General features: G+C 51.0%; 1 protein-coding gene across 6 annotated transcripts; it reads left to right on the top strand.

Annotated features, from left to right (window-relative positions):
- Positions 1-2,650: 2,650 nt before the first annotated feature.
- Positions 2,651-26,986, top strand: Stx2 (syntaxin 2). 6 transcript variants are annotated; one of them, XM_052167740.1, is made up of 11 exons: positions 2,651-2,841; positions 11,997-12,074; positions 15,924-16,023; positions 17,699-17,773; positions 18,839-18,912; positions 19,903-20,011; positions 20,928-21,001; positions 21,111-21,248; positions 23,119-23,229; positions 26,002-26,137; positions 26,616-26,986. In XM_052167740.1, exons 1-11 carry the CDS (start codon positions 2,812-2,814, stop codon positions 26,654-26,656), a joined length of 966 nt encoding a protein of 321 aa, XP_052023700.1. In that variant the 5' UTR covers positions 2,651-2,811; the 3' UTR covers positions 26,657-26,986. The 6 variants fall into 6 exon arrangements, with proteins under 6 accessions (XP_052023700.1, XP_052023704.1, XP_052023703.1 ...); XM_052167743.1 differs by lacking the exon at positions 26,002-26,137 and adding an exon at positions 24,020-24,144 and having other exon boundaries at positions 2,652-2,841; XM_052167742.1 differs by lacking the exon at positions 26,616-26,986 and adding an exon at positions 24,020-24,144 and having other exon boundaries at positions 2,652-2,841; positions 26,002-26,095.
- The last annotated feature ends 234 nt before the right edge of the window (positions 26,987-27,220 follow it).

The following is a 27,220-nucleotide window of genomic DNA, read 5'->3' on the forward strand; positions in this document are numbered from 1 at the left end:
TTTTTGCATGTTTTCCCATCAAAACAATACAGAAATAGATTGTTGTTGTTGTTGTTGAAACAGGGTCTCACACTATTGTGGCCAGTGCTTGCTCAAACTTGTATCAGTCCTTCTGGTTTAGCCTCCAGATCTCGTGACTACAGGTAGGAGCCACCACTCAGAACAGAAATGTAACCTTAAACATGTTTTTGTTTAAGGATCGTATGCCTGTGATCCCAGCATTTAGAAGGCTAATATAGGAAGATCAACAATTCATGTCATCCTCAGCTACACAGGGGGTTTGAGGCCAGTCTGGGTTGGGGGAGGCTTTATCTTGAAAGATAGCAAAGCAAAAGACTGCCCGCACAACCTAAAGCCTTCTATCTTCAGAGCCTAGATGTTTTTGTAAATTATAAACATCCTAGGAGGTGGTGGCATAAGCCTTTAATCCCAGCACCCAGGAGAGAGAGGGAGGTAGATCTCTGTGAGTTTAAGGCCAGCCTGTTCTACAGATCTAGTTCCAGGACAGCCAGGAATACACAAAGAAAACCCTTTCTGGAAAAAAAAAACCAAATCCAAAACCAAAATAAACAACAAGAACAAAACCAACCAACACCGAAACAGAAAACAAAAAAACAAACAAAAAATTCTCTTCTTTTCTTCCTTCATCTCTCCCTCCCTCCTTCCTTCCTTTTTTCTTCTCAAATCTGTCTTGCTGCCTGAAGCATTAATCCTAGACAGAGTCAGGACTTAAATTGGGGAACACCAACTTAAGGATAGGCCCCCACAAATTTGCGGCACATTACTGGTAAGTGCACCCCATTCTATAGAGACTTAGCTCACATGCTAAGAATGGAAGCCATTGCCTGATGAGATGGCTCAGCAGTTAGAAGTATTTCCCACCAAGCCTGGCTGGAGTTCTGTCTCAGGAACCTACATGGTGGAAGAGAACCAAGACCTGAAGGCTGTTCTCTCACCCCTGCATATGTGCTACCCATAAGTAAATGTTTAACAAAGAAAAAGCTCGGCAGAGGTGGCGCACGCCTTTAATCCCAGCACTTGGGAGGCAGAGGCAGACAGATTTCTGAGATTGAGGCCAGTCTGGTCTACAGAGTGAGTTCCAGGACAGCCAGAGCTATAGAGAGAAACCCTGTCTCAAAAAACCAAAAAAATAAAAAATTAAAAAGAAATTAGAGAGGGAGAGGGAGAGGGAGGGAGAGGGAACAGAAGCATAGGGTAACTTTCACTCACAGTTGGGAGCTATAGTCTTTCATGATAGGCAAGTTAGGGCAGCAGGTTGAGGCAGCTGGTCACATGGCATCCAGAGTCAGGAAGCTGAGAGACAGATGCTGGTGCTCAACTCAGTTTTGATTCAGGACCCCAGAACATGGGATGGTGCTGCCCATAGTTAAGAAGACTTTCCCCTTGTCCATTTCCCTAATCTAGAAAAGCCCTCCTAAAGGAGCCCAGAGGCTTGTCTCCTCAGTGATTCTATACCGTTAGGTTGACAATCGAATTTTATCATCACCCGGGTATTGTCTCTCCAGGAGGACACACCTCTGGTCTTCCCCACACTCTACCCAATGCACACCTCTTGGCTGGTGTTAGGTGTTAATCTGTCTCCTGTCCTGTGTTGCCATTTGACTGAAATGTCTTCCACAGACTCCTGTGTTGGAATATTTGTTTCTCAGCTGGTGGCATGCCTTTGGGAGGTTGTGGAACTGTTAGGAAGGATGTCTCAGTGGTGGTGGCACACGCCTGTAATCCCAGCACTTCCCAGCACTTTGGGAGGCAGAGGCAGGCGCATTTCTGAGTTCGAGGCCAGCCTGGTCTACAGAGTGAGTTCCAGGACAGCCAGGGCTACAAAGAGAAACCCTGTCTCGAAAAAAAACCAAAGCCAAAAAGCCAAAAAGCCAAAAAGCCAAAAAAAAAAAAAAAAAAAAAAAAAAAAAAAAAAGGATGTCTCACCGAGTGGCTGACAATCTACCCTTGAGGGCTAGAGCCTGGACCACACCTGTCATGTCTGCCTTTGCCTTCTGTCCCTCCAAAATGGGAAGGGTTAAGGTTAATGTCCCTTCTTCTCTCCCTCCCCCAACATCGGCGGCCATCTGCAGCCATAATTTTCCCGACATAATGGACTTTAGCCCCTGAGACCGTCAGCCAAGATAAATCCTTCCTCCCTTATTTAGCTTTTGGTGGGTACACTGCCACAGTGATCAGAAAAGCAACCGCTTTGATTGATTCTCCCACCAGAACTGCATCCAGGGTGGGACCTGCAGGTTTTCTTTGAGGATCCAGGTGTGACACTTTCAGGGTTAGGAGAGGTGATCGATCGGTGAGCCTACCCTATTCTAATTCCTTTGCTGTCAATATGTGCTGTAATGGTGAATTTAGAATGAATGCTCTTTCCGCTGTTAGCCTTAAATCTAGGGCATGGTAGGCAAAGGCTAACCACTGACCTATAGCCCCAGCCCTTGAATGTTTTAAGTAAACAAAACGAGCGAAAGTGCAAAAACTAGCAAGGGCAGACAGTGTGTTAAAGAGTCAAGCCACGCAGCTAGAGGACTTTAGGCCAGGCCCCGCCCCCAGATGGAACCACACCCACTTCCCCACCCCTCGCGATGACCCGCCCAGGTGCCCTGGGCCCCGCGGGAGGGGGTGGGGTAGGCGCAAGCGCAGAGAGCGCGGGCGCGGTTGCCGTGGTAGCGCCTGCCCGAGGGAGGGCGGCGGCGCGGGGCCAGGACCCCGGCGGGCAGAGGCGGCGACGCGGCCACCCGAGAGTGTGCGGCGGGGCAGCTGAGCGGCGGGGTCCCGCCCTGCTGGCCAGTGGGGATGCGGGACCGGCTGCCCGACCTCACGGCGGTGAGCAGAAAGCCGCATAGCGGTCTGGGCCGGCGGGCGAGCTGCTGTGGGTCGGGGCGCAGAGCCCAGGAAGAACCTGGGGACTGGGGTGGAAAGACTCAAGGGGGAGAGTCCAGAAGCAAGACCCTAGGAGGAGCCTGAGGAGGGGAGCCCAGGAGGGGGCCCTGGGGAGGGAGCTCCAAGGAGGAACGCCCGTGGAGGGAACTGGGAGCATCTCTAGGAGGGAATCTAATAAGAGGGTTCTAGGTGTCCCGGGGCCTCCAGAGGCTTCGGTGTCTCCAGGGGTAGCAGGGCGTAGTCTTCAGGAAGGATCCAGGCAGCCTCCTAGCAGGGTCCCAGGGAGTGAGCTCTCGTTCTTCAAGAGTCACAAGATGCACAAGAGGAGGAACCCAATCGGTGATTCTGAGCAGAGTCAGGGGGAGGGCCCTAGGGTCCCTGGGGTCTTCAGGGATGTTAGGGTGGGGTTTCAGGAGCATTTCTGGGAGGTCTCCAGGAGACCCTGGTCAGAGCTGCAAGTGGATTCTTGGGACAAGGCTCCTGGTCTTCCTTGGGTTCCAAGGGCCACAGGTTGTGGACAGGTTCAGGGCCGGTGCTGGGAGCATCTTAGTCTTGAGGAGCCCTGCTGGACAAATGCTGGTAGGTGTCTGGGATGGGTTCTCTTGCCTGCCCTGGCACTACTCCTGTGGACCGATGTTTGGGTCGGAGTCCTTTTGGCCACCTGACAGGGTTGATTTCAGTGGGTGAGAGTGTGGCTCAGGGTTTTGGGCTTGGGCTGATGTTGGATGCCTGCTCAGAACTCACCATGACACTGCCTGCCTGTTTTTTTTTTTTTTTTTTTTTTTCAAGGCTCTTATCACAGCCTCTCCAACTGCCTGCCCCACCCTGGATGGTACCCTTTCCGACTGCTTTGTTTCTTGGCCTGATACAGAGTACTGTGCTGAGTCCCTCTCAGACACCCCCACACAAAGCACTGCCCACAGCTGCCTTAGGTATTTTCCCAGTACACCGGGGGGGGGGGGGGGGGGGGGAGGGGAGACCAGAATTGTATTTACGCTTTAACACAGGGCTTTAGTGACTAGTGAGCATTGGGAGAAGAGAAAAGCTGAGCTTTTTAAAGGGGAAAGAGATTCCAGTATATATCTGCATTTGCAGTGGACAGTTATCGGACCCAGTTTTGGGATAGAATGTGACATTCAGGACATATATGCAGTGCAAGCCCAGTCACGGCAACTGGCCACACCCTTTCAGGTGTTCATCATTCCTTTGGGATGAGAACCTCAAAACCGGCTAGGCTGTGGTGGCTGGTGGCGCACACCTTTAATCTCAACGCTTGGGAGACAGAGGTAGACATATCTCTTTGAGTTCAAGGCTAGCCCGGTTTACAGAGTGAGTTCCAGGACAACCAGCGCTACAGAGAGAAACTCTGTCTTGAGAAACAGAGAGAGACCCTCCTCGCTGGCTACTTGTATGCATCAACCACAGTCACGCACTGCGGTGCAGACCATTGGAAGACATTCTTTCCCTCCAGCCGGACCCCAGAGCCACCTGTCTGCACTTACGCCCTTCCCAGACCCTGAGACTGTCTGTTTTCTGCTCCCTTGAGCGCAGTCTATGCGTGGAACATCTGTGTTTCTATGCTGACAACCTTTATGCCCTTCACTGGCCTCGGGGTTTTGGGGGCTTCTTGGCTGGACTGAGGTAGAAACCTGGGAAGGAGAGTAATTGTCTCCAGCACCTGGAGGAGCAGCAGCAGGTGGCATCCTGAGTGTCCCAGCTCAGGTATGAGGAGCAGGACCCTGAGCAAGGGTTCCTGGGCAGGAGGCTGCCTCAGACCTGGGCAGCTCTTTGGGACTGCTCTGGTGACTAGGCACCAGATCTCTTCTCCGCCACCACCACTTCCTTTTTAAATTTATTCTTATTTGATGGGCATTGGTGTTTTGCCTGCACGCATGTCTATGCGAGAGTGTTGGATCCTGGAGTCACAGAAAGTTTTGTGCTGTTGTGTAAGCCCTGGGAATTGAGTCCTGGCCCTTTGGAAGAGCAGTCAGTGCTCTTAACAACTAAGCCCCCGCCTCTCTGGCCTTTAAGAGCTTCTGTGTGTCTCCGGCCTCAGCTCTGACAGTCCTCTGAGCCTTCCTGTTACTCCCTAGAACTGTTGAGCCGTTTCCTTCTCTGCAGACACTGACACTTTGCTGCTGCTGCTGCTGCTGCTGCTGTTGACCCTAACCCTAGTCTCCAGGTTCCTCCCCTATGGCTTCTGTGACTCAGTGTGCTGTCAGGCCGGCAGAGTTTGCTGCATCTGCCTTTCTCCACAGGGCCAGTCCCCTCCTGTATACAGAACTGCGAGTGGGTGTGGCAAGACCACTCTATAAAGAAGCTTGTATGGGGCAGACCCACCAAATAAGCACTGAATGTGCTGGGCGGCCTGGTTATATAGGGAGTGGGGGCAGGGGGAGTGCGGACCAATCACAGACCTCCTTTGCAAACGAAAGTTTGTGTTTGTACCACCCCAACACTGCCTCTCCACTGGTTACAGGGTCATCCAGAGTTCACAAAGGCTTGCGGTAGCAGAAAGTTGAGTGGGGACTGAAACCCCTGGCAGAGGCTGTGCTTTGGAGCTGGGGCACTCAGTTGCTGGCTGACATTGTATAAGGATGCTCAAGGCGTGCAATGTTGACCATGACTGGTGCCGGCCTCGGGGTAGTCCAGATGGCTGGGTGACTGACAGTCCTTTTGCTTTAGGCAACAGGGAACAGACAGACAGACGGACAGAGAGACAATTGCCTCATCCACCAATGTCTTTCTTTGCTTGCTGGCAGGAAGCTGAACATGAGAAAGAATGTTTATGATAAAGCCGTAAGAGCCTGTCATTGTCATTGTCCCTAATGAAGCTGTAACATTAACAGTGCTTTAGCTGTTTGCATCACTTTCCCAGGCCCTCCCGCCCCATTGCTTGTCTCAACTTCATCCACCACGACCAGTTTCTAGGTCCATCTCTACTGCTCCACACACAGCGCCGAACTTTTGAGGGCTGAAGTGTATTAAAAGCGGATTGTCTCTTTTCATGTGTTCCGTCTGCGTGAAGATGCCACCACTGTGAACATGGTGGTCACTGTGAAACTGGAGTTCATGTTGATAGACTGGCCAGGCCGCCAGAATCAAGTAGGCTTCTGTGTCTGTTGTCTGCTGCTGGGTTTGCAGTTGCAGTGACAGACAGACACAGCGTCTGCTCTCTGTGCAGCTGCGGCCTCTAAGCAGGGTGTGAGGCCCACTGATGTTAGGCCTGGCTTCTCAAACATTTCTACTAGTGACCCCTCCCTTTTTATTTACATGACCCTGCATATACAAGTGTGTAAAAGAGATGTGCAAGTGGAGCGTTAACTGATGGTGACAAATCACAGGTGTGTTTTTACACACTTCCTTGGTGCACACACGCTTGCTTTTTACATAAAGAATTACATCTTGGCTAAATATTTGGTGCTGCAGGATTCAGAGCACAGCGTTGATATTTTGGTTTTATAATACCCAGTGCTGAAAAGGTCCCTCCAGATAAACAGAGGAGCAGCAGAAAATGGCAGACGGACATTGCCAAGGGACACTTCAGAAGATGTTGGGAGTTCTGTCCTAATCCCAAACCGAATTCATCAATTTTCCCCCTTTTTTTCTAAACGAAACTCAATTCAACAACTCAAACTGCAATTAAATCCATAAACCTTATGTATTTGTACCAGTGCATGCACTGGAGTGCATTCACGGAGGTCAGAAGGCAACTTGTGACAGTTGTTTCTGTCTCTACTGTTTGCATCTCACTGAGGTTGTTAAAGTTGGTGGTAGTACACTGACCTGCCGAGCCATCTCATAGGGCCTAGTAAGTCATTCTTTAGTCCAGGATTTCAGGAAATAGGGAGAACATGTGAGCCAGGTGGGCTGGGGAGATGGGCTGACTGATTAAGGGCTTGCCTTGCAAGCACGGGCCAGGGATTCAGTCCTCAAAGTATTTTTTGTTTTTTTGTTGTTTGTTTGTTTTTTGGATTTGCTTTTTTCAAGACAGGGTTTCTCTGTATAGTCCTGGCTGTCCTGGAACTCACTCTGTAGACCAGGCTGGCCTTGAACTCAGAAATCCGCCTGCCTCTGCCTCCCAGAGTGCTGGGATTACAGGCATGCGCCACCACTGCCCGGCTCTCAAAGCATTTTTAAAAGGCACCATGGTACACAGAGTCATTCGAACTCTAGGGATATGGATATGGACAGATCCTCGGGGCTCTGTCCAGCCTAGCCTACTAGTGGAGTTCAGGGCAGTCTAAGACCCTCAGAAAACAAAGGCAGCAGCGCCCAGTGCCCAAGGAGTGACATCTGAGGTTGTCTTGTGTGCAAATGGGGGATGACAGCTGTCTTTCTGCCTCACAGAGGGGTGTGTATCTGACCCAAGAACATCTGGGACAAGATTGAAGGAGCAGCGTGCCATGGGCTTCCACTCTTGAAACCTGTTAGGTTTTATGTTTTCAGAAAGTTAGACAAAGCGACTTTTTCCTTCCACGTTATCTAAATGCTGCTTTTTCATAGATAGGACATGGGGTTTGAGTCTGTGGTTAAAATGGCTGAACTGCGGTGACCATGGTGACCCAGAGTTTGAAGTTTCCCATAAAGATTCCTCATTAGCTGTGCATACATCCACCTGAAGGACTTAAAAAGTAGCTCATTTGAATGGACACAATTCCATTGTTTGGGAGGTCGAGGCAGGAAGGTCTTGAACCCCAGGTTAGCTCGGGTGATATAGGAAGACCTTATTGCAAAAGAAGATTAGCTGCGGAGAGCGGTTTGCATTTGGAGATTTTGTGCTGACTAGCTTGCTGCTCTGAGGGGTGCTTCAGGCTTTTGTCCACTGTTCATTTTAACACAAAAGCTGGAGCAACTTGTCTGGGATCGCCCAGACTCTGTGCAGAGCGGTTCTGTCTTGGACCTCTGAACACACAAGGGACACTCCCAGGCCTGAGCTAGACCGGAGACAGACTTGAAGTGGCGTCCCATGGTCGAGGACAGAAGACTGAGGAGGAGCCATGAACTGCATTTTAGGACGTTAGTAAATCAGAATGGAACAGGTCGTGTAGAAGAGCTTGGATTTTTCCACAGACCAATTATTTCCTGTTTTTGCTCAAGATATATCTGAACTCTGAGGCCCGAGAGCATCTGCTGTGACTGGACTTCCTCTTGGCTTCTTGACTACAGGATGAGCCCGCTTCCTGACAGCCAACCTAGCCTCTGCAGCCCCGCGTGTTGCCTCTCTCTGTCTCTCTCCACCTCGCTCACAACTTCACCACCCTGAAGTCTCTGTCTGGCTTCTCTCAGTGTCCCTGGCAATGGCCACCTTCTGTCCCTGCACAGAGCTGCAGTTTTGGTTCCTCTCCCTGTGGCCCCCTGATTCTGTAATCACCCTTCCTTGAATGGCTGCTTCAAGGCCCAAGGCAGTGTGCCTTCGAGACTCTGGGCACGTTTCTGTCATGGCCCATGCTCAGAGAAGGTGGCCAGAAATGGGGTTCTTGAGGTGCCCACACCACTGTGACCCTTCCCTCCCCTCCCCTCCTCCTCCCTCCCTCCCTCCCTCCCTCCCTCCCTTCCCTCTCTCTCTCCTTCCTGCTTTCCTTATCTTTGCCTTGCTGCATGTGTCCTCCTACCTCGCTGTGTTGGACAGAGTAGCTTCAAGTTGGTTTGGTCTGTGTGTTTGGTTGGTAGGCTTTGAGCATTTCTAGGTAGCCCTTGCTGTCCTTGAACTTGCCCTGTATACCAGGCTAGCCCTGAACTCACAGAGACCCACCTCCCTCTGCCTCCTAAGTGCTTATGGCCCTGCTTGCTGGCTTCAAATCTGAGACCCTCCTGCCTCAGTTTCCAAAGGCAATTTGAGGCTTCAGGTGTGAAATCAGGGTGTCAGCGTCTCTGAAAGCCACGGTTAGGGTTCCTCGATGCATCTCATAGATTCTGAGATAATCCATCTTTGACACTCCGTTCCTGTCATGGCCCATGCTCAGAGAAGGTGGCCAGAAATGGGGTTCTTGAGGTGCCCACGGGATATGGAGCCCGTGGGGCCAACCTCTGCTTCTTCCTTGATGACTGACTCAGCTTGCTGATTTCAGCTCTTCGCCCCCCCCGCCGCCCCCCCCCCCGCCGCCCCCCTCTAGAGTGAGCCACCCTAACAAGGCATGGCAGTGCCCCTGTTCCAGATGTGGTTCCCTTTCTGTAGTTCTTCAGCACTGCCCTTCGTTCCAGGCATCTAGAGAGCGGTGTATTGACCCACAGAGTGGGTCAGCTTCTCAGGGTGGGGGTGGGGGGATGGGGAAGTCACACAGAAGGGGCATCCCTGGGCTGGGAAGACAGGCAGATGTGTGGTCCTGAGAAGCAGAGGGGGCTCGCTATGCTTCATGGGTATAGAAGGCACCCTTTTAGGTGATGGTCATTTTTCATTAAGCTGGTCCTGGCGGTGTGGTGTCCCTGGTGACAAAGGTCTTCTTCACACTCCTGTGTGTGTTTTAGAGCAGCACTAACAGCCGTAACTAACCAGCCATCTTATCCAGACAATCAGGCCTTATACTGACCTCCAGCTCACAGTGATTCCCGCTTCTGTATCCTGAGTGCTAGGAATTTAAAAAAAAAAAAAAGAATGAATGAATGACTGTGCACTGCACCCCAACTTTGACCATGTTTCTTAACTTTGCAGATTTTTCTTAGCTGAGAATTCCAGGAGTATCTTGTCTGCAAGGTTTCCTGGATGGTGAAGGAACACCTCTGTGTGTCAGGCCCGCAGGGTAGAGGCTGGATGCCCCAAGCAGTGGAGGTTCCACAGATGCCTTTCTGGGCTTGGCTGCTGGGAGGGAGGCCGGATAGTGCTGACTCACGGCTGGCTGCCCTGGAGGAGGATAGAGCTCAGCGGGTCCCTCCCCTGTGCCTCCTGCCGGGCATGGCTCCTCGCCACTAGGACTTAGAGACCGTCTTCTAGGGGCCACTTATGACTGTCCACAAAATCTGCTTCTGGCTAACTTAGACTTGTCTGTGCTGCTAGAGGCCCGGGCAGCCTGGAAGAGAGGCCTCTGGGTGGGTTGCTGCCCAGGCAGGACTAGCGTCCCTCCAGCATCCTGCGCGCACTCAAGGCTCCAGGCAGGCCTCAGAGGCAGCAACTGGGCAACTAGTGCAGCATCCAGTACTCTCCCTCCCGACCCAAGGCCAAGCTGGGGCCTTCGGAAGTGCCTGCTTCTGTGGTTTTGAATCCCGCCTTAGGCACAGAAGGGGCATCCCTGGGCTGGGAAGACAGAGTACAGATGTAGTTTCTAACAAGTAGCCCCACCCCAGGCACGTCTGCGATGCCGTTTTCTTCTTCCCCACTGTTATTGATTCTGTCTTCCTCAGCTCCTCTCTTCTCGTCAGTGTGTTTATTATTATTAAACACAGTGCGAGGTGGTCATTCTCCTCTTAGAAAGTACAGATGCTGGCCGACATACCTCGGAAGTTACCCTGCACTCAGAGTTTTTGTTTGTTTTTTGATAAGGTCTCCTGTTTCCCAGGCTGGCCTTGAACTCACTCTGTAGTGGAGCTGATCTGGGACTTCTGACCATTCTGCCTCTGTCTCACAAGGGCTGGGATTACAGGGGCGCACTACCAAACCTAGTGGCATGTCATTATTTTCATGTATTATTATTATTTTTATTATTTTTGTATGTATGAGTGTTCTGCCTGCATGTATGTCTGAACTGCATACATGCCTGGTACCCAAGGAGGTGAGACACTTCTATGTGGATACTGGAAATCATACCTGTTCTTTTCAAGAACATTCAGCCAACTCTCTAATCTCATCCCCGTAGCCTTTTTTATCTTTAGAGAAAATTTTTTTAAAAGATTTGTGTGTGTGTGTGTGTGTGTGTATGGATTATTTTATTTTTGCCTTCAGGTTCATCTGCACACCAGAAGAGGGTATCAAATATCAAGGTATCAAGTCCCATGAACTAGAGTTATAGAAGAGCCACCCTGTGGGTGCAGAGAATTAGACTTAGGACCACTTGAAGGGGGCTTAAAAAGAGAGAGGGGGGATTTAGCAAATGTGGCACGGTGGTGTGGGGGGAGGGGGTGCCTAGGCAGACCCATGCCCAAGCACCTCTTCCCCCTGAGGGACCACACGCACACAGACGTGGTATAGAATAGAGTTTATTCAGGGCAGAGGATGGGAGTTAAGGGTATAGTGGAAGTAGAGAAAGGCAGAGAGAGGGGGGAATGGAGGAGTAGATAAGTGGAGAGTAGATAAGTAGAGAAGTGGAGGCCGGCCATGACCACGTGGGGAGAGGGGAGGAGAGCCCAAGAGGGGCAGAGGGATGAGAGAGAGAGAGGAGGGGCAAGTAGCCCCTTTTATAGTGGGCCAGGTCTATGGGGCGGGGCATACCTGGCTGTGGCCAGGGGTGGAGCTTAGACAGGATACCAACACCACTGGAACACCACTGGAAGAGCCGTCAGTGCTCTTACCACTGAGCCATCTCTCCAGCCTCCACCCCCAATAGCATTTTAAATCTTTACAGAAAGTATAGATTTACAGGGATAGTGACGTAGCCCAGTGTTGTTTGTTTGTGGTTTTTCTTGTCTGTTTGTTTTTTGGAGACAGGGTTTCTCTGTGTAGTCCTGGCTGTCCTGGAACTCACTCTGTAGACCAGGCTGGCCTCGAACTCAGAAATCCGCCTGCCTCTGCCTCCCAGAGTGCTGGGATTAAAGGCGTACCCCACCACCGCCCGGTGATGTAGCCCAGTGTTAAGAGAATTTACCTATAGCATGCTCAGAGCCCTGAGTCGGTCCCCAGGATGACTGTGTGTGTGTGTGTGTGTGTGTGTGTGTGTGTGTAGTAATCTCTTCATGGAGACAAGTCTGTTTCAAATGGCCCTGACTCTGGTGAAGATGAAAGCACCTGCCGTGGGGACCTGGCCTTCATTATCTTCCCCGGCTCCCCCCACCCCTTTCCTCAGCCCATTTCTGTCACCTGTCACCAGGAACAAGCTGCACAATTAGATGACCACAGCCTCTGGAGCGTTGTGGCTCCTCGGCTGCCCTGGTGTCCGGTGAGCTGAGGAGCTTGGGGCCCGAGCTGCTCGTCAGCCTTTGTGACACCTGGGAAATGTTTTCTGTTCCAGTGTAGGAAAAACGACGATGGAGACACTGCTGTCGTCATTGTCGAGAAGGACCATTTCATGGACGATTTCTTCCACCAGGTGGGTATTTAATGACACACAGCCTCAGACTTTACCTCTGGCCGTAGTTACTTTATGAGAGCCGGGTCTGTAGTCACATGTGGAGCAGCACACCCCTGCACCCTGGAACTGCGCTGCACCCTGTGTCTGGCTGTGATCCCTCCCACGTGGCACTAGTGCCGTGGAAGCCATCTGGGAAGTCACCCAGCCACCCGTTTCTCCTTGTATCCCCATCATGACTACTGACGTGTGACTGCATTTTCGCTTGCTTTGATCTTGGAGTTTCCAGATGACACCTCAGGGTGTGGCCCAGGTTAGCTTCGACCTTGCCATCCTCCTGCATCAGCCTCCTGAGCATGCTGCATTTAAAGTTGTTTGAAGTATCTAAGTTCTTGGGGACTTTGAGCATCGTCACCATAGTAGTTAATATCGAGATAGCCTCCAGTGACTGCATGCAGACAGCCCGGGAGGAGGGCTGGATACACACGGGACGGGGGCGCAGGGTGCAGGACTGGTGTGCCTGGGTGCGTGGGTTAGGGCCCTGGACTTTTCTCTCCCTATGACTCGGAGCTGTAAGATTCCAAGCAATGCTTCCTCCCTTGGGAAGCCAACCACATCTCTGGAATGGCCTTTGAAAGGATCTCACCATGAGACTTGTGACTTCTCAGAGACCCTGGCTTCTTAGTCCTTTGGAGGCAGGAATTCTGGCTTTTAACTCAGTGCCTGGGGCCACGTTTGCTATTGTTTTGGTCACCTGTGAAGCAGGTTGTTCACCCTCTGAGGCCATTGTCTGCGGATTGTTTCTATCTGGATCCCCCCCAGAGCACAAGCTGTATTTGCTACAGACTTAATTCCGAAGTTCCTCCTGTGGACTGAGGCCTTAGAAAAGGAAACAGAGATTGTTAATGTAAGGCCTCAGGGAGGAGAAGCCTCCAGGCCACACCCATCACCTAGAAGGATACAGAAGACAGGCTTCCTCTCCTGACCAGGGCGGGGTTTGGTTAAAGACCAATAAAGCAAGGCCCTGTGTGTGGAGAGAACTTTCCTGAGAAGATAGTTAGAATGGGCAGAAGAGGCTGTGTGGGCAGCTTGTAGTCTCAGGCTAGACCAGCATCAATACTGTCATGTACCCTCCTCCGGTGGAACCTCCTCCCTGGGCTCAGTGGCCCACGGCTGCCTTTCCTGGGAATCTGACCTCCTCCGCTGTGAGGGCAAGATTCTAGGGGCAGGCGGGGCTGTCTCCTTGCTTCCTGACTCGAGGCCATCAATCAAAGTTGCTTTGAAAGTGGCACTTTCAAATGAAATTGATCTGCCATCTGAGCACTGGAACCAGCGCTGTGCCTGGATTTCAGCCTCCATAGCAACACAGCCAAGATGTTCAAATAATCTAATTTAATTTTTTATTAAATTTTAAAAGTATTATATTTATGGGTGCTTTGCCTACTTGTATGCCTGTGCTTCACATGCAGGCAGTGCCTTCAGAGGCCAGAAGAAGGGATTGGCTTACCCAGAATTCTTGTTATAAATGGCTGTGTGCTACTGTGTGGGTGCTGGGAATTGAACTCAAGTCTTCTGGAAGGGCAACCAGTGGTCTAACTACTGAGCCATCCCTCCAGTCCTGAGGACCAACTTTTGTTGTGGTGTTTCCATGGTTGATGTGACTACACTCCTGAGTATGCGGTGTCTGCGTACTCTGGGAGCAGCGGTAAGGGAGATGGCCCTGCGTCATCCCAGCCTGAAGGAACCACTGCTCTGCCCCACGACAGTAGAGTTCCACGTTGGATTTTGCTTTAATACCCTGATTTTCAGAATGTTTCTGGGCCTTGAGCCATGATTTCCTGTGTATCCCTACCATCCTTCAGGAGGGTCACAGTGACATTGAGGTGTGTGCCTCTTCATTCCTGCATCCCAGGGAAGGTGCAGGGACAGATTTTTTCAGAGGTGACTTGGGACATAGGACCATACTATCTCTATAGACTTGAAAGCTAATCTATACACAGTGTGCCTCATTATGTATAGTTTCACTGATCTGGAGGTGTATTAATTACATGTCTGTTGCTCTGATACATCATCATGATCTACTTGGATAATATCATGAGATAACTTACAGAGGAGAGAGTTTGTGGCCATCAAGGCTGCACCTCTAAAACTTACCCAAACACACCATCAGCTGGGCACCAAGTATTCAGATACAGGGGCCTGTGAAGGATATTCCCATCCCACCAGAAGGAAAGTACAGTTTCATAAAGACATGTAAATATGCGTTTACTATTTCGCTTGACAGGTGACTGAAGACTGGGGTCCACACTGGCGCACATAGTATCTTCTAGCCCCAGCACTATGTGTCTCAGGGAGTTGTATGGACGCAGGTCAAGCGAAGATCTAATCGCTGCAGGGGGATGAGGGCCCACACTTCTCTGGAGACTAGCTTTCTTGGCTCGCAGCCCCTCCCTCCTGAAAGCACAGCCTTCACCTTTCATCATAACGCTTCCCCATCCTGACCTTATTTTTAGTCTGCTGTGTAGTGATCACCTAGATCACCCAGGGTCTCAGGGTTTTTATTGCTGTGAAGAGACACCAGTGACCATGGCAGCTCTCACAAAGAAATACATTTCACTGGGGCTGGCTTACTGTTTCAGGGGTTTGGTGCATTATGGGCGTGGTAGGTAGCATGGCAGCCTGCAGGTAGACATGTGATGCAGAGATAGAGTTCTACATCTGGATCTACAGGCAACAGGAAGAGAGAGCGACGCAGGGCCTGGCCTGAGCTTCTGAGGCCTCAGAGCCCATTCCTGGTGACACACTTCCTCCCACAAGGCCACTCGGCCAGATAGTGCCACTCCCTATGAGCCCGTGGGGGTCATTTTCTTTCAAACCACCACACCCAGGATAGCTTCCCAGCTCAAGTTTTAGGCCTGTAAAGACTTTGTTTGCCTGGAAGGCACTGTCAGGATGTGAACAGTATATGGTGGCTATAATTGCATAATCATTTTGAAGTGAAGGAAGAGGAACTGGTAGTGGTCCTCCTGCCTCAGCTGCCACACAGCATCCCTATAGTCAGGTTATATCTAGGTCCAACCTGGATGACTCCCAAGCCTCCTCATCTCAGATCCCCAGTTGAATCTATCTAGGGTCCTTTGCTGTGTAATGTGACAATTACAGGGGCCAGGACGCTGTCAGGGCCCGTTATTGAGTGGCCGCAGAGTTTTAGAGACGTAAGTCCATCTGAATGAGTCTTGTAGTGAGTTGCTTACACCATGCAGGGATTCAGGGGAGTGATGGAAGGGCCGTTCCCCCAGGGTGGTGAGGGCTTCCTCGTGGGAGGACGGTCCCTTGACTTCCGTGGGCGTGGAGTGCTCGCTGCTGACTGTGCTGTGGGGCGTGGAGTTGCAGGCTTTAACGGAGCACTGCCTGTGGTGGTATTTGGGCTCCAGTGGAGAGATGTCTACGGCATATAGTTTTTGCTGGCAAATGTTGCTTTAGACCTAACAGTAGGACTCGGGTAGACTTCTATTTTTACTACATTGTAATTGTATATATGTGTGCACATGTATGTGTACATGTATGTACACACATGTGAACACTCACATTTATGCTACAGTGTGCAAGTGGAAGTCAGGGAAGCTTTTAGGAGTTGGCTCTCTCCTTGCACCAGATGGGTCCCAGGGATCAGACTCCAGCTGTCTGGTTTGGTGGGAAGCACCTTCAGCCATCTTGCTGGTGCTGGGTTGTTTGGATTTGTTTTGGTTCCAGTGGAAGAGATGCTCACCCTTCCTGTGGGATCACGCATCACCCGCTCCTGCCTCCCCTGCCCTGGAGGAGATGGGCAGCGGAGGTGGTGTGGCCTTGTCACAGTGCCTCTCTCTCTAGGTGGAGGAGATTCGAAGCAGCATAGCCAGGATTGCTCAGCACGTCGAAGACGTGAAGAAAAACCACAGCATCATCCTCTCGGCTCCAAACCCAGAAGGAAGTAAGTCTGTTAATGGCGGTCTGTCCTCCAGCTTCTCCTTAGACAGTGCAGTGTGCCCATGTAGGTGACACACCTAGGTCCCATTGGCATTCCAGGAATTTTGTTTTGTTTTTGTTTTTGTTTTTCAGTGTAGCCCTGGCTGTCCTGGAGCTCACTCTGTAGACCAGGCTGGCCTCGAAATCAGAGATCCGCCTGCCTCTGCCCCGCAAGTGCTGGGATTAAAGGCGTGCGCCACCACAGCCTGGCTTCATAGTGTTTGAAGGCTCCACTGTCCCGCTGGGGAGTGACCACTGTTAGGCAGGAGCCAGTGGATACGTGAGCGTGCTCGGTGGGACTCTGGCTCAGCCACAGGTCTGCCCTGTGCCCACAGTTGAGGGGTAGTGGGTCTTGTGTTTGGGGCCATTAACATCAGGCTGATTTGGAAAGCAGTGGGTGCTTGATGGAGCCGGGCTAGCGATGGAGGCCGAGAGGCTAGTGAGTCTGGAGGCAGCTGTGTGCTGTGTGCTAACAGCGCAGTGACGACCAGCTAGGTTTCCGGTTCCTGAGAATATCTGAATAATCTTTCTAAATCTCAGCTCTTCTCAGAAATGTTAAATGCCTTTGTTTAGAAACTTCCTTTTTTAAAAAAAAAGTTTTTTTTTTTAAGATTTATTTATTATTATATGTAAGTACACTGTAGCTGTCTTCAGACACACCAGAAGAGGGCATCAGATCTCCTTACAGATAGTTGTGAGCCACCGTGTGGTTGCTGGAAATTGAACTCAAGACCTTCGGAAGAGCAGTCAGTGCTCTTAACCACTGAGCCATCTCTCCAGCACATTTAGAAACTTTCAGTGTTGGCTGCCACTTATGGAAAAAGAAACCTCGAAACTAAGACCCAGCCTGTGGGGCTTTCGCCAGCGTCTGGTCACTTCCCCACTGTAGAGCAGCGGTCACTCCCCTGCCCTGAAGGAGCTCCTCTGCCTATTTACTGGCTACACATTCTGCTTCCTCCTGGGGGGCCTCATGGGATCTCTGGTTTCCCGTGACATCGGGGTTTTGTAGGGCCTCCCTCACATCTGTCAGGTTCCAGTTTGCTTCACCTCGTTGGGTGTTTTAATGACATCACATCAGACTGCAAGAAAGACTCTGGGTGGGATCCCCCAGAGCCTCCTTTAGATGCCGTAGGGGTGTAGACCTGGCAGTGGGGCTGCCGCTGTCAGTTAGCTGTAGCCAGTGACCTCTCACCCCGAGAATGGCTGGGGCACCAGAGTTGGTCTAGAGCCAGGTCTCCTGGAGAGTGGCATGTGTGGTGTGCCTGATGGAGCCACAAGGACCAGGAAGACACGACAGCAGAAGGGACTTGTGGCAGCTTCATTGCGGGTGTGGTTGGGTGCGCTCTCTGTCCTGGCGAAGGTTAGTTAGCACCAGAGCCAGCCTGCTGTGAGGTCTCCTGATGGGGTGAGCCTGCTGTTCCGGCTCACACAAGCTGTGCGGGTTGACGCAATTCACACAATTCACGCAATTCACGGGGCTGCCAGGGGCTGGCCTGGCCGTGGCAGTGGTGGCTCAGGGAGGCACAGGTGGGCAGGCACCGAGGAAAGAAGGCCGGCCGTTCTTGCTCCGGGCTTGGCCTGCGTGCCTGTGTCTGCAGGGTCGGCCTCCAGCTCAGATGCTTCGTTTTTACCTTTTAAAGAAATAAAAGAAGAGCTGGAGGACCTGAACAAAGAGATCAAGAAAACGGCTAACCGGATCCGGGGCAAGCTGAAGTGTAAGTTGGCCTTCTTGGGCACCAGTGGGGTGTGGATGGTGGTGCCTTTCTCCTTAGAGTTTTTTTATTATTACATTTCCCAAAATGAAAATTGAGACCGCTTCTAAGTAGGTAGGGTATCTGCATCCCATGCTATACCTTACTGTGACTCTGTAGGTGATGTTGGGCAGGTGTTTATGAGGAAAGGGGGATAGTCTCTACAGTGACTCCTCAAGCTCTCGGGCGGGTCTCTTAGCTAGAGTGTACTCTCCAGCCCCTAGCAGCTCCGAGATCATGGTCCCCTGTGTTCAGCACATTGCCTGCACTGGGCTGAGGGTTGTGGCTTTTTGCACAGTACTCAGACAGAAGTTGCTTTCCTTGATCTGTGAGGAAGACGCATGTTTAACTTACAGAGACACATCAAAAGGAACAGATCTCATCTCCACACACACCCTCTTCTCAGGAACAGCAATTCCCAGGTGGCAGACACTCTGTCCAGGTCCTGGTAGGCCCCTGACATTCCTCACTGGTCTCAAGGCAGACCTCAGAGAGCATGTACCTTAAAAACAATGTTGTTCCCAAGAGCACGACCACCTCATGTCTGATTCCAACTCGTTTCAGTGACTGGATGATTAAAAAGGCCTGGCACACCCCAAGTGCACACATAATACCCTTACACAAATGCACACACATGCAAATGAACCAGAGCAACATAGAGACATGTGGTTACACAAACACACAAACACAGCATATGAATTCATCAAAACAAACACATTAGACCCATGTTCAGCCCTATACCTGTATGCGTGTTTGTGATTGGCTTTGTTTTTGTGTGTTTTTCTATATGCATGTGTTTATGATTCTGGTGTGCATATATACATAAAACATACGCGTTTGTGATTGTCCATCCACATGCCTATCAGTCATTGTGCACATGTGTACACAGTGTCATAAGCATTCCTCATGATGCCTGGTCTTTAGAGGACAATTTCCAGAGGCCACCTATTGTTTAGTTTTGTGGGGAAAGTTGAGGCCATCCCTGAGACCAGTGTCGTATCTGGGTGACTCTGTCCTGCTTCCTTCCAGCTATTGAGCAGAGCTGCGATCAGGACGAGAACGGGAACCGAACTTCAGTGGATCTGCGGATACGAAGGACCCAGGTTGGCCTTCCAGCCTCAGTTAGAGCGACATGGAAGAACAGCAGTTTGCTCTGTCCAGATTCAGAGCAATTTCATTTTTTTTGTTGTTGTTGTGCTGGAAATTGAAGCCAGTGTCTAGTACATGCTCAGCAAGAGCTCTGTCACTGAGCTGCATCTGAGCCCAGCTGTCTGATATAGACTCACATCTGCCCTCACTGTTGTCTGCACGGGGGCTGCATCTCTTCACTGTGAAGGGATGACTTGGCTACCCACACACTCTGTGCCGCAGAGCAGAGAACTAGCCAGATCCCCCAGATGGTAGTGGTTTGGCTCTAATCAGTGGATCTCAACCTTCCTAAGGCTGTATGAGGAATACAGTTCCTCATGGTGTGATGACCCCAACCATAAAGTTATCTTCATTGCTACTTCATGACTGAAACTTTGCTAGTTATGAATTATAATATAAATATCTGGTATGTAGGACATCTGATATTTGACTCCAAAGGGGTTGTGACCCACAGGTTGAAAGCCACTGGTCTTAACTATTCAGGGTTTATGGTTGAAACTGGGAAGCTCAACCCTGCTTGACCAAGCCTGCCAGCTCAGGGCAGTCCACATGCCTTCCAGCTGGAGTCTACCTCTAAAAATGCCCGCCCTCCAGAGGTCAGCTGACTGCCCCAGGCTCCAACATCTTTGTTGTTATTGGTGATGGCGGTATTTGGGTTGTTGAGGCAGGATCTCACTATGTACCCCTGGCTGGCCTGGAACTAGTTACAGAGACCAGGTTGACCTTGAACTCACAGAGATTTCTGTACCTCTGCCTCCCGAGCATTGGAATTGAAGGCATGCGCCACCATCCTGGTGGCCCAGGTCATGCCTCTCCCGTTGCCGCTCTTGCTCCTACTTTCTTCTGAAACGGAGTAATGGTTGGGGCTTCTCAGTCACAGGTTTTACCTCTGTCACAGGAAGGAGTCGCCCCCATATAGTAACCTTGTATTCTGTGTGTTCTAGCACTCGGTGCTGTCACGGAAGTTTGTGGACGTCATGACAGAATACAATGAAGCGCAGATCCTGTTCCGGGAGCGAAGCAAAGGCCGCATCCAGCGCCAGCTAGAGATCAGTAAGTAAGGGGGCGGGTGTGGGAGACGCAGTCAAGAGACTTTCCCATCAGACGGCGCCCCCACTTCTAACTGCACCGTAAACGGAAAAGCTTTGCTGAAGCCTGTGCCTAGAGTCAGGCCGATGCATGATATATGACGTGTCCTAAGCTTCAGGGGTCTGAGGCGGGGCTGTAGTGGCTTGTGATTCTGGCGCTGTTATTTCACACAGTCGGAAAGCTCGTGGTTCTGATTTCTTAAGGCATTTCCGTGTCCCGCAGCCCCTCGTACCTGACTGGGAGATGATCATTCAGTCGTCATATGTCACCTTCAGCTCTGGCCAGAAGCCCCGAGGGACCTGTGGGAGAGCATAGCTGCTCCTCTGTTAATACCAGGGAGGTTTGTGACACATTGTGTCACATTCCTGCCACATTAATGTGTCCCAGAAAGTATCTTACTTAGAAAGGGCAGGGAAAGCCTGTTGTTGACAATGTTAATGGCTCAGTTAAGGCGTAGTGAAGCCCTGTCTTAGCTAGGGTTTTCTTGATGGGAAGAGACACCATGATTATGGCAATTCTCATAAAGGAAAACGTTTTATAGGCACTGTCTTACAGTTTAGAGGTTCAGTCCATTGTCAAGGCGGGAAGCATGGCAAACATGTCGCAGGCAGACATGGTGCTGAGAGGTAGCTGAGAGGTTTGCATCTGGATTGTCAGGCAGCAGGAAGAGGGAGTGACACCAGGCCTGGCTTGAACATCTGAGACCTCAGATCCCACCCCCAATGAAGCACTTCCTCCAACAAGGCCACGCCTCCTAATAGTGCTGCTCCCCATGAGTTGGTGGGGGCCGCTGTCGTTCACACCTCCCACCCGCCCTCAGTTGAGCGGCCCTGGCTGCTGTGCCAGGCTGCTCCTCAGTGCAGTTCCCATTGTCCCTCAGCTGGGAGGACCACCACCGACGAGGAGCTGGAGGAGATGCTGGAGAGCGGGAAGCCATCCATCTTCACCTCGGATGTGAGTTCCCCAGGGTAAATGCACACACGCGCTTACCTACATGGTAAGCCTTTAACTGACCAGCCAGTCTGAAGTTAGTAATACTTTCTTTCCCTTTTATCTTCCAAAGATCATATCAGATTCACAGATTACTAGGCAAGCTCTCAATGAGATCGAGTCACGCCACAAGGACATCATGAAGCTGGAGACCAGCATCCGAGAGCTGCACGAGATGTTCATGGATATGGCCATGTTTGTCGAGACTCAGGTAATGAGGCATCCTCCCAACAGAGCCCGGCTGTGGAGAGGCCAAGAAAGCCATGGGGCTTGGGATCCAGTCTCAAAATTCAGGGGTTAATGCTGAGCTGAACACTCGAGTATATAACTGCTTATAGGAGCCTGGGTAGTTATAGGAGCCATGGGACAGTCACATACAGCCCAGCTGCTTTATCTGTATATGTGTAAGTGTAAATATATGTGACCTCACTACATATAACAGTGTTCCCGACGAAGGAGGTGGCCAAGCCAAGCACCCTGAAGATAGCAGGACCCTGGGGGCATTGCTCTTCCTCTCTTGGGGCTCTTTCCCACAAGAGTGACTAATCAAGGATCTGCGCCATGGTTAAACAGGAGACTGGCCAGAGCCCACACTCATTCTGTGCTGTTCTTGCCTGCCCTGTGAGGGGAGGACCAGAAAGTGCATGCAAATATAAAGACATCAGAGCCGGGCAGTGGTGGCGCATGCCTTTAATCCCAGCACTTGGGAGCAAAGACAGGTGGATTTCTGAGTTCGAGGCCAGCTTGGTCTACAGAGTGAGTTCCAGGACAGCCAGGGCCACACAGAGAAACCCTGTGTTTGTACTGACTCAGTAGCAGTGGGAACCTGCAGAGACTGGACTAGTCTTCTCAGGGTTTTCAGACCCCCATCAGGAAAGTCTGGGGCAGGCTAGAGTGCAGGTGGCCTCCTTGTTTCTCGTTCCCTTTGTGAGTCAGCTGTCAGAGTGCTTTCCTTATAGCCAGTGATGTTCTGTGGTTACCTGGATACAGAAAGACTTTACAGTGCCCGTCCCCTGCCAGCCTTGTGAAGGGTTTACAGTGCCCATCCCCACGTGCCCTGCCAGCATTGTGAAGAATGGTGTTTATTTTGGTGAATCTTATCAAAAACTGTGAAAATCTTAAGTACCATATACCTGTGGAATTCACCTAACAGTTATGTGGAGGTAAAGATAGGCCCGGATGGGTTGGAATTGGGTATCAGTGGGCGGGGATGGGCACCGATGGTAGTGGTGGACATGTGTGGTTCTCTTTGAGATGGGATGGACCAGTTTGCCTCTTGGTCTAAGAACTGAGGAGTGGGATATCTGGCGAGTTTGAAGGAAGGCTCAGAGGGAAAGCAGTAAGAATGGTGAATTGATTTTGTAAACACAAAACTTTGGAATAGCTCAGGCTAATTACACCACACTGTGCGTGTAGTGTGAAGTGTCATCACACAAGCCAGTGTGTGGCCTCACTTCCCTAGTAGAAGCCTGTCACTGTGTTAGGTCGATAGTCCAGAGACAGGACTTACAGTGCATTTGTTTGTGAATGATAAGTCACCTGTCCATCCTTCTCCAATGCTCTGCTATTGGCTGTCACAGACTCTGTCTCCTGCTGGATGGGACCCAGGTAATGTTCCCCTCCCCAGGTAATGCGGTGTCTCCTCCATTTTCATCTCTGACCGTCAACCAGTTCATCATCACCTGGGGCTGTACTTAGAGTTTGTTGACATTGTCAAGATAAACAGTGGTGGTTCTCTGTGTGTCAGGAGAGACATCACCCTTAGCACGTGGAATAGTCACTGCCCTGAGCCTGTGGCCCCCTCTTCCCCTCATATCCGAGAAGAGCACATCTCGCCTGTCAGGTCACATCTCGTTTGTGGACAGCCTTCACCTGTCTCCATTGCTGCCACCCCTTTTCTGCTGCTTCTAAAACATGAATGGAATTGGATTGCTTTTGCTGGCCAGCCTGCACCAGCCTAGCCCTCCTGTAGCCGTGAGGGACCCAGTCTTCATCCCTCCCAGGCTGGGCTTATGCGAGAGCTATCTCAGGAGACATGGCAGAACCATTTGAAGTTTGCTGAGTTTGAAACTTGTTTTCAGGGTGAAATGGTCAACAATATAGAGAGAAACGTGGTGAGTGCTGTAGATTATGTGGAGCGTGCCAAGGAAGAGACAAAGAAAGCCATCAAATACCAGAGCAAGGCCAGGCGGGTGAGTCGCTCTACTGAGGATGGAGCCCTGGGGTGGTTTCTCCTCCCTTGGCCTCTAGCTGCGGGAGGAGCAAAATGCCTTAAATATATGTTTTATTTTAAAATCAAAATTAATTCTTTTCACTAAAACGTCCTAGGCCGATTGGCTTATTTGTATATTTTAGAGGATCTAGTGGGAGGAACAGGCTGATGGGATTTGGGTTTTCCTTAAAAATCAGTGGTGGTACACTGACTGCCAGAGTTGTTTGCTCTGTTAGGTAGCCGGCGGGCAGTGGTTGGGTGACCTGGTGTCTTGAGCAGGACCTCTGGCAGGCAGTCTCCTAGGCAGCGGGTCTTTGCTTGGGCTTCTGCCCCATGCCCAGACTGTCCCAAGGCACTCCTGGAGCAGTGGATGTTGCCGGTGCAGAATTTTAGATGCATTCTGCTAACCTGAGTATCTCCCTGCACATCTCTGGAGCTTGCATTTGAGTTCTGTGTTGCTGCCCGCAGAGGTGTCAGGGATGACGCCTGCTCAGCAATGAGTTGTAGCACCTTTGTCCAAACCTTCAGATTTAGACACCATATGGACATGTAAGTTCTTCCGGGACAGCCTACACAGCAGGCTGACTCTAGGAGGCCTGACCCCATAGATCAAGACCCTCTGAAAAGTAAAGACTGCTCTAGGCCTCAGTAGAGCCTGTAACGGAGAGTTCAGCATGAGTCCCGGCAGTCACTTCGCTCCAGTGAAGGATGCCCTTGGTGGTGGCAGTGTGCAATCAGCGTGGTGTAATCAGCCTGCTTTTCTTTGACAGAAAAAGTGGATAATTGCTGCTGTGGCGGTGGCTGCCATTGCTGTCCTGGCTCTAATCATTGGCTTGTCGGTTGGCAAATGATTGCGTAGATGGCGCTGGGTGCTTGCCTCTCCCTCAGGGTGGCAGTAAGTGACTAATCAACTAATTTACTTATTAACCTCCTCAATCAGCCAGTAGCGTTGTTGGCCCAGTGTTAATAGGCTCAAAATTCACAGGGGCTTGTCCTCTGCGCACTTTGCTTCAGACATAAGTGGCCTCTGCTTCCTGAGGTGACACAGGCTGCATAAGGTGGCACAAGGTGGCATAAGGTGGCCGCTCCCTGGCCCACTCCCTGGAAAACGAATGTGAATGTTGCAGTTCTTCTTACATTTGTAATGTTGCAGTTCGTGTTACATTGTAATGTTGCAGTTCGTGTTACATTGTAACTTCTGGGATAATGGCAGCAACTGCAAAGGACCGTGAAATACTCTGAACTGCTTAGTTCACAGTGGGACTGAGAGATGACCCCAGCTATGCACATCGGCAACAGACCAAACCCTTCCCAGGTCCCTGCCTGGCAGCATCTGTTCACTGGAGAGCAAACCCTGATATTTAATTAGCTGCCTGCTAGTTCCTGCAGGACCCCCGAGTGTCATGCGCTCAGTCTGGAAGGGCTCCTTTTGTTGGTCATGGGCTTCGTTCCCCTGGGTCCTAGTGACACTCTGCTGCACTGAGTCGTCCTTGTGAACCCTGAACAGTCAGTGCTCTTTCTTAACAATAGTTTTTCACAATGGCAGAAAGGAGGCTCCCCAAAGCTGCAGTCCTTACTGCCTGTCCACCTGAGAGACTTCGCTCTTGATTCGAGGGCCCGCCAGGTATGGCTGCGTGACTGTGGTTGGCAGGAGCCTGCTCCTGTGCCCGCTCAGTGCAGGCCGTGGGGTTGCACAGAGAGCTCTCATCCTGGAAATACTTGCAGCCCCTTGTCTGTTGCCCGGGAGGTTCATACGTCTTTCCTGATGTTGTCCTCCTGATCTGCTAAAAAAGATGACAGATTGCTTTTTTTTTCTCTGCTACAAAATGGGATTTTTCAACATTTTTATTACTTTGTAAACCACTTTTGTGTTGTGTTGTTTTCCTGTAGCACCATGAGGTCAATTGTGCTGTAAAAATGGTCACAAAGGGTCAATGGTGGTGCTTAGCATGACCAGGGAAGCACCTGTTTTTTTGTGGGTGCCCGTGGGATCTTCTTGCTAGGACCTGGGAAAGCAGGTCTGAGCCTCTGCCTTGGGTCAGTGGGCCATTTGCTGTTGTGTCTGTATATAGCAAACACACACACACACACACACACACACACACACACAGCATACATACACATTCTTTGCTTCCTTCATGAAACTAGACCAGACAGCTGGGCCCCGTCTCCAGAGGTCGTTTTCTGTTCACTTCCTATCTCACCTGGAGCCCGTTTCCTAAAGATGGACTAATGTCGCAGCCTGCCAAGCAAGTTACAGTGGGGCATCATGGGGACGGTGCTTGCTTTCCCTCTGCCCTGCAGACCCCTGTCTCTTTTCTTGCAGAAGGTGATGTTCGTCCTCATTTGTGTAGTCACTTTGCTTGTGATCCTTGGAATTATTCTAGCAACAGCATTGTCATAGCAACCGCACCCCAAGAGCTCTTTGTCCTCGGAGACTCCGACCACACCCGCAGCTTAGTCAGCATCCTGTCCCTGAGCGAGTGTGAGCCTCAGACCCCAGGGCTAGCGCTGAGCGCTGAGGTTTTTCTTGGTGATGAAGAATAGAGCACCACAGAGGTTTCGTACCGTGAAACACCGCGAGCCCAGGGGATGCAACGTGCCCGCCCAGATGGCCTGGGTCTCTCTGAAGGACACCACAGAGATTTCACAATGGTGGCCTTGCCTTGGTAGCTTTGAAATAGGAATGATTGAAAAAGTCTAATTTTTAAAGAAGATGTCAGTGTTGAGAATGTATGTCGTGTCTAATTAGGGTCTGCGCTGTTGCTCTGTGCTCTCGGCTGACGGGGCTGACGACGAGACTTCGTGCCGGCCTGATCTCTGTTCATGTCTTGTTTGCAGAATCATCACAGAACTGTTTTGTAAGGCATCTGTAATTTTAAATATCTGTAAGTTAAGTTCCTTAATATATTAACATCACCGAAAACTCCCTTTTCTAAGCTAGACACTGCCTTGTAAGGACAATGGGCCAGCCCCACGCCGCCATGTACAGGTTGCCTGTCACTGAAAACGTGGCCTTGCGGCCCCTCGGGGCCCTTCTTCAGTGCCTTCTGGTGACCCTGACTAGGAAGTGTGAGGCCCTGAAGAGCCTTGAATGTCGTTAGCACACGGAGGTGACAAGCAGTCACATGCCGCACTCACGTTGCTCTTCCTTGTTCACTCGAGCTGATGGCGTCTCAAGGCAAGGCGAGGATGGAGCCAAGACTCGGTGCTCACTGAACTCCGGGGACTGGTCCCGGCACAAAGCCACTCCCGGGCAGCACCTGAAGAACCAGATCCCCAGCCCAGCGCTCGCCAGTGCCCAGAGCTCCTAAGAAACTGTGAGGTGTGGTATAAAGCTGTGTGCTGTTTTATACTTGTGAATAGATGGCCCAGTGACTGCATGTTTGTCAAGACCAAGTATGTGAAGGACACCACGACAAGTGAACTCTGCCGGCCGCTGACTCTGCATGTCGGTGCTCACTTTACCCCAGCCTCATTTGGTGGGATCTGATGTAGCCATGCCGATTTGGAACATCAAGTGTGAGTGCTACTGAACTGTCTAGAAGCCATGCCACACTGTGACCTCCTTACACCTCCCAGCCTGACACCCCATGTGCTGAGAGCTACTGCAGCAGGCTGGGCTGTGTGTCCTAGTCTTGAGCTAGCCTGTAGTAGAGACACTCCTGGCTGATAGCTCATACTTCCTGTCTGGGAGCTCATACTTCCTGTCTGGGAGCACACACTTCCTGTCTGGAGCTCACACTTCCTGCCTGAGAGAACTCACTCTTCCTGCCTGGGAGCTCACATTCCTGTCTAGGAGCTCACACTTCCTGCCTGGGAACTCACATTCCTGTCTGGAGCTCACACTTCCTTTCTGGAGCTCACACTTCCTGTTTGGGAGCTAATATTTCCTGTTTGGGAGCTCATACTTCCTGTCTGGGAGCTCACACTTCCTGTCTGGGAGCTCACACTTCCTGTCTGGAAGCTCT

This window comes from Apodemus sylvaticus, chromosome 22 (assembly GCF_947179515.1).
Source record: "Apodemus sylvaticus chromosome 22, mApoSyl1.1, whole genome shotgun sequence".
Classification (NCBI taxonomy): Eukaryota; Metazoa; Chordata; class Mammalia; order Rodentia; family Muridae; genus Apodemus; species Apodemus sylvaticus.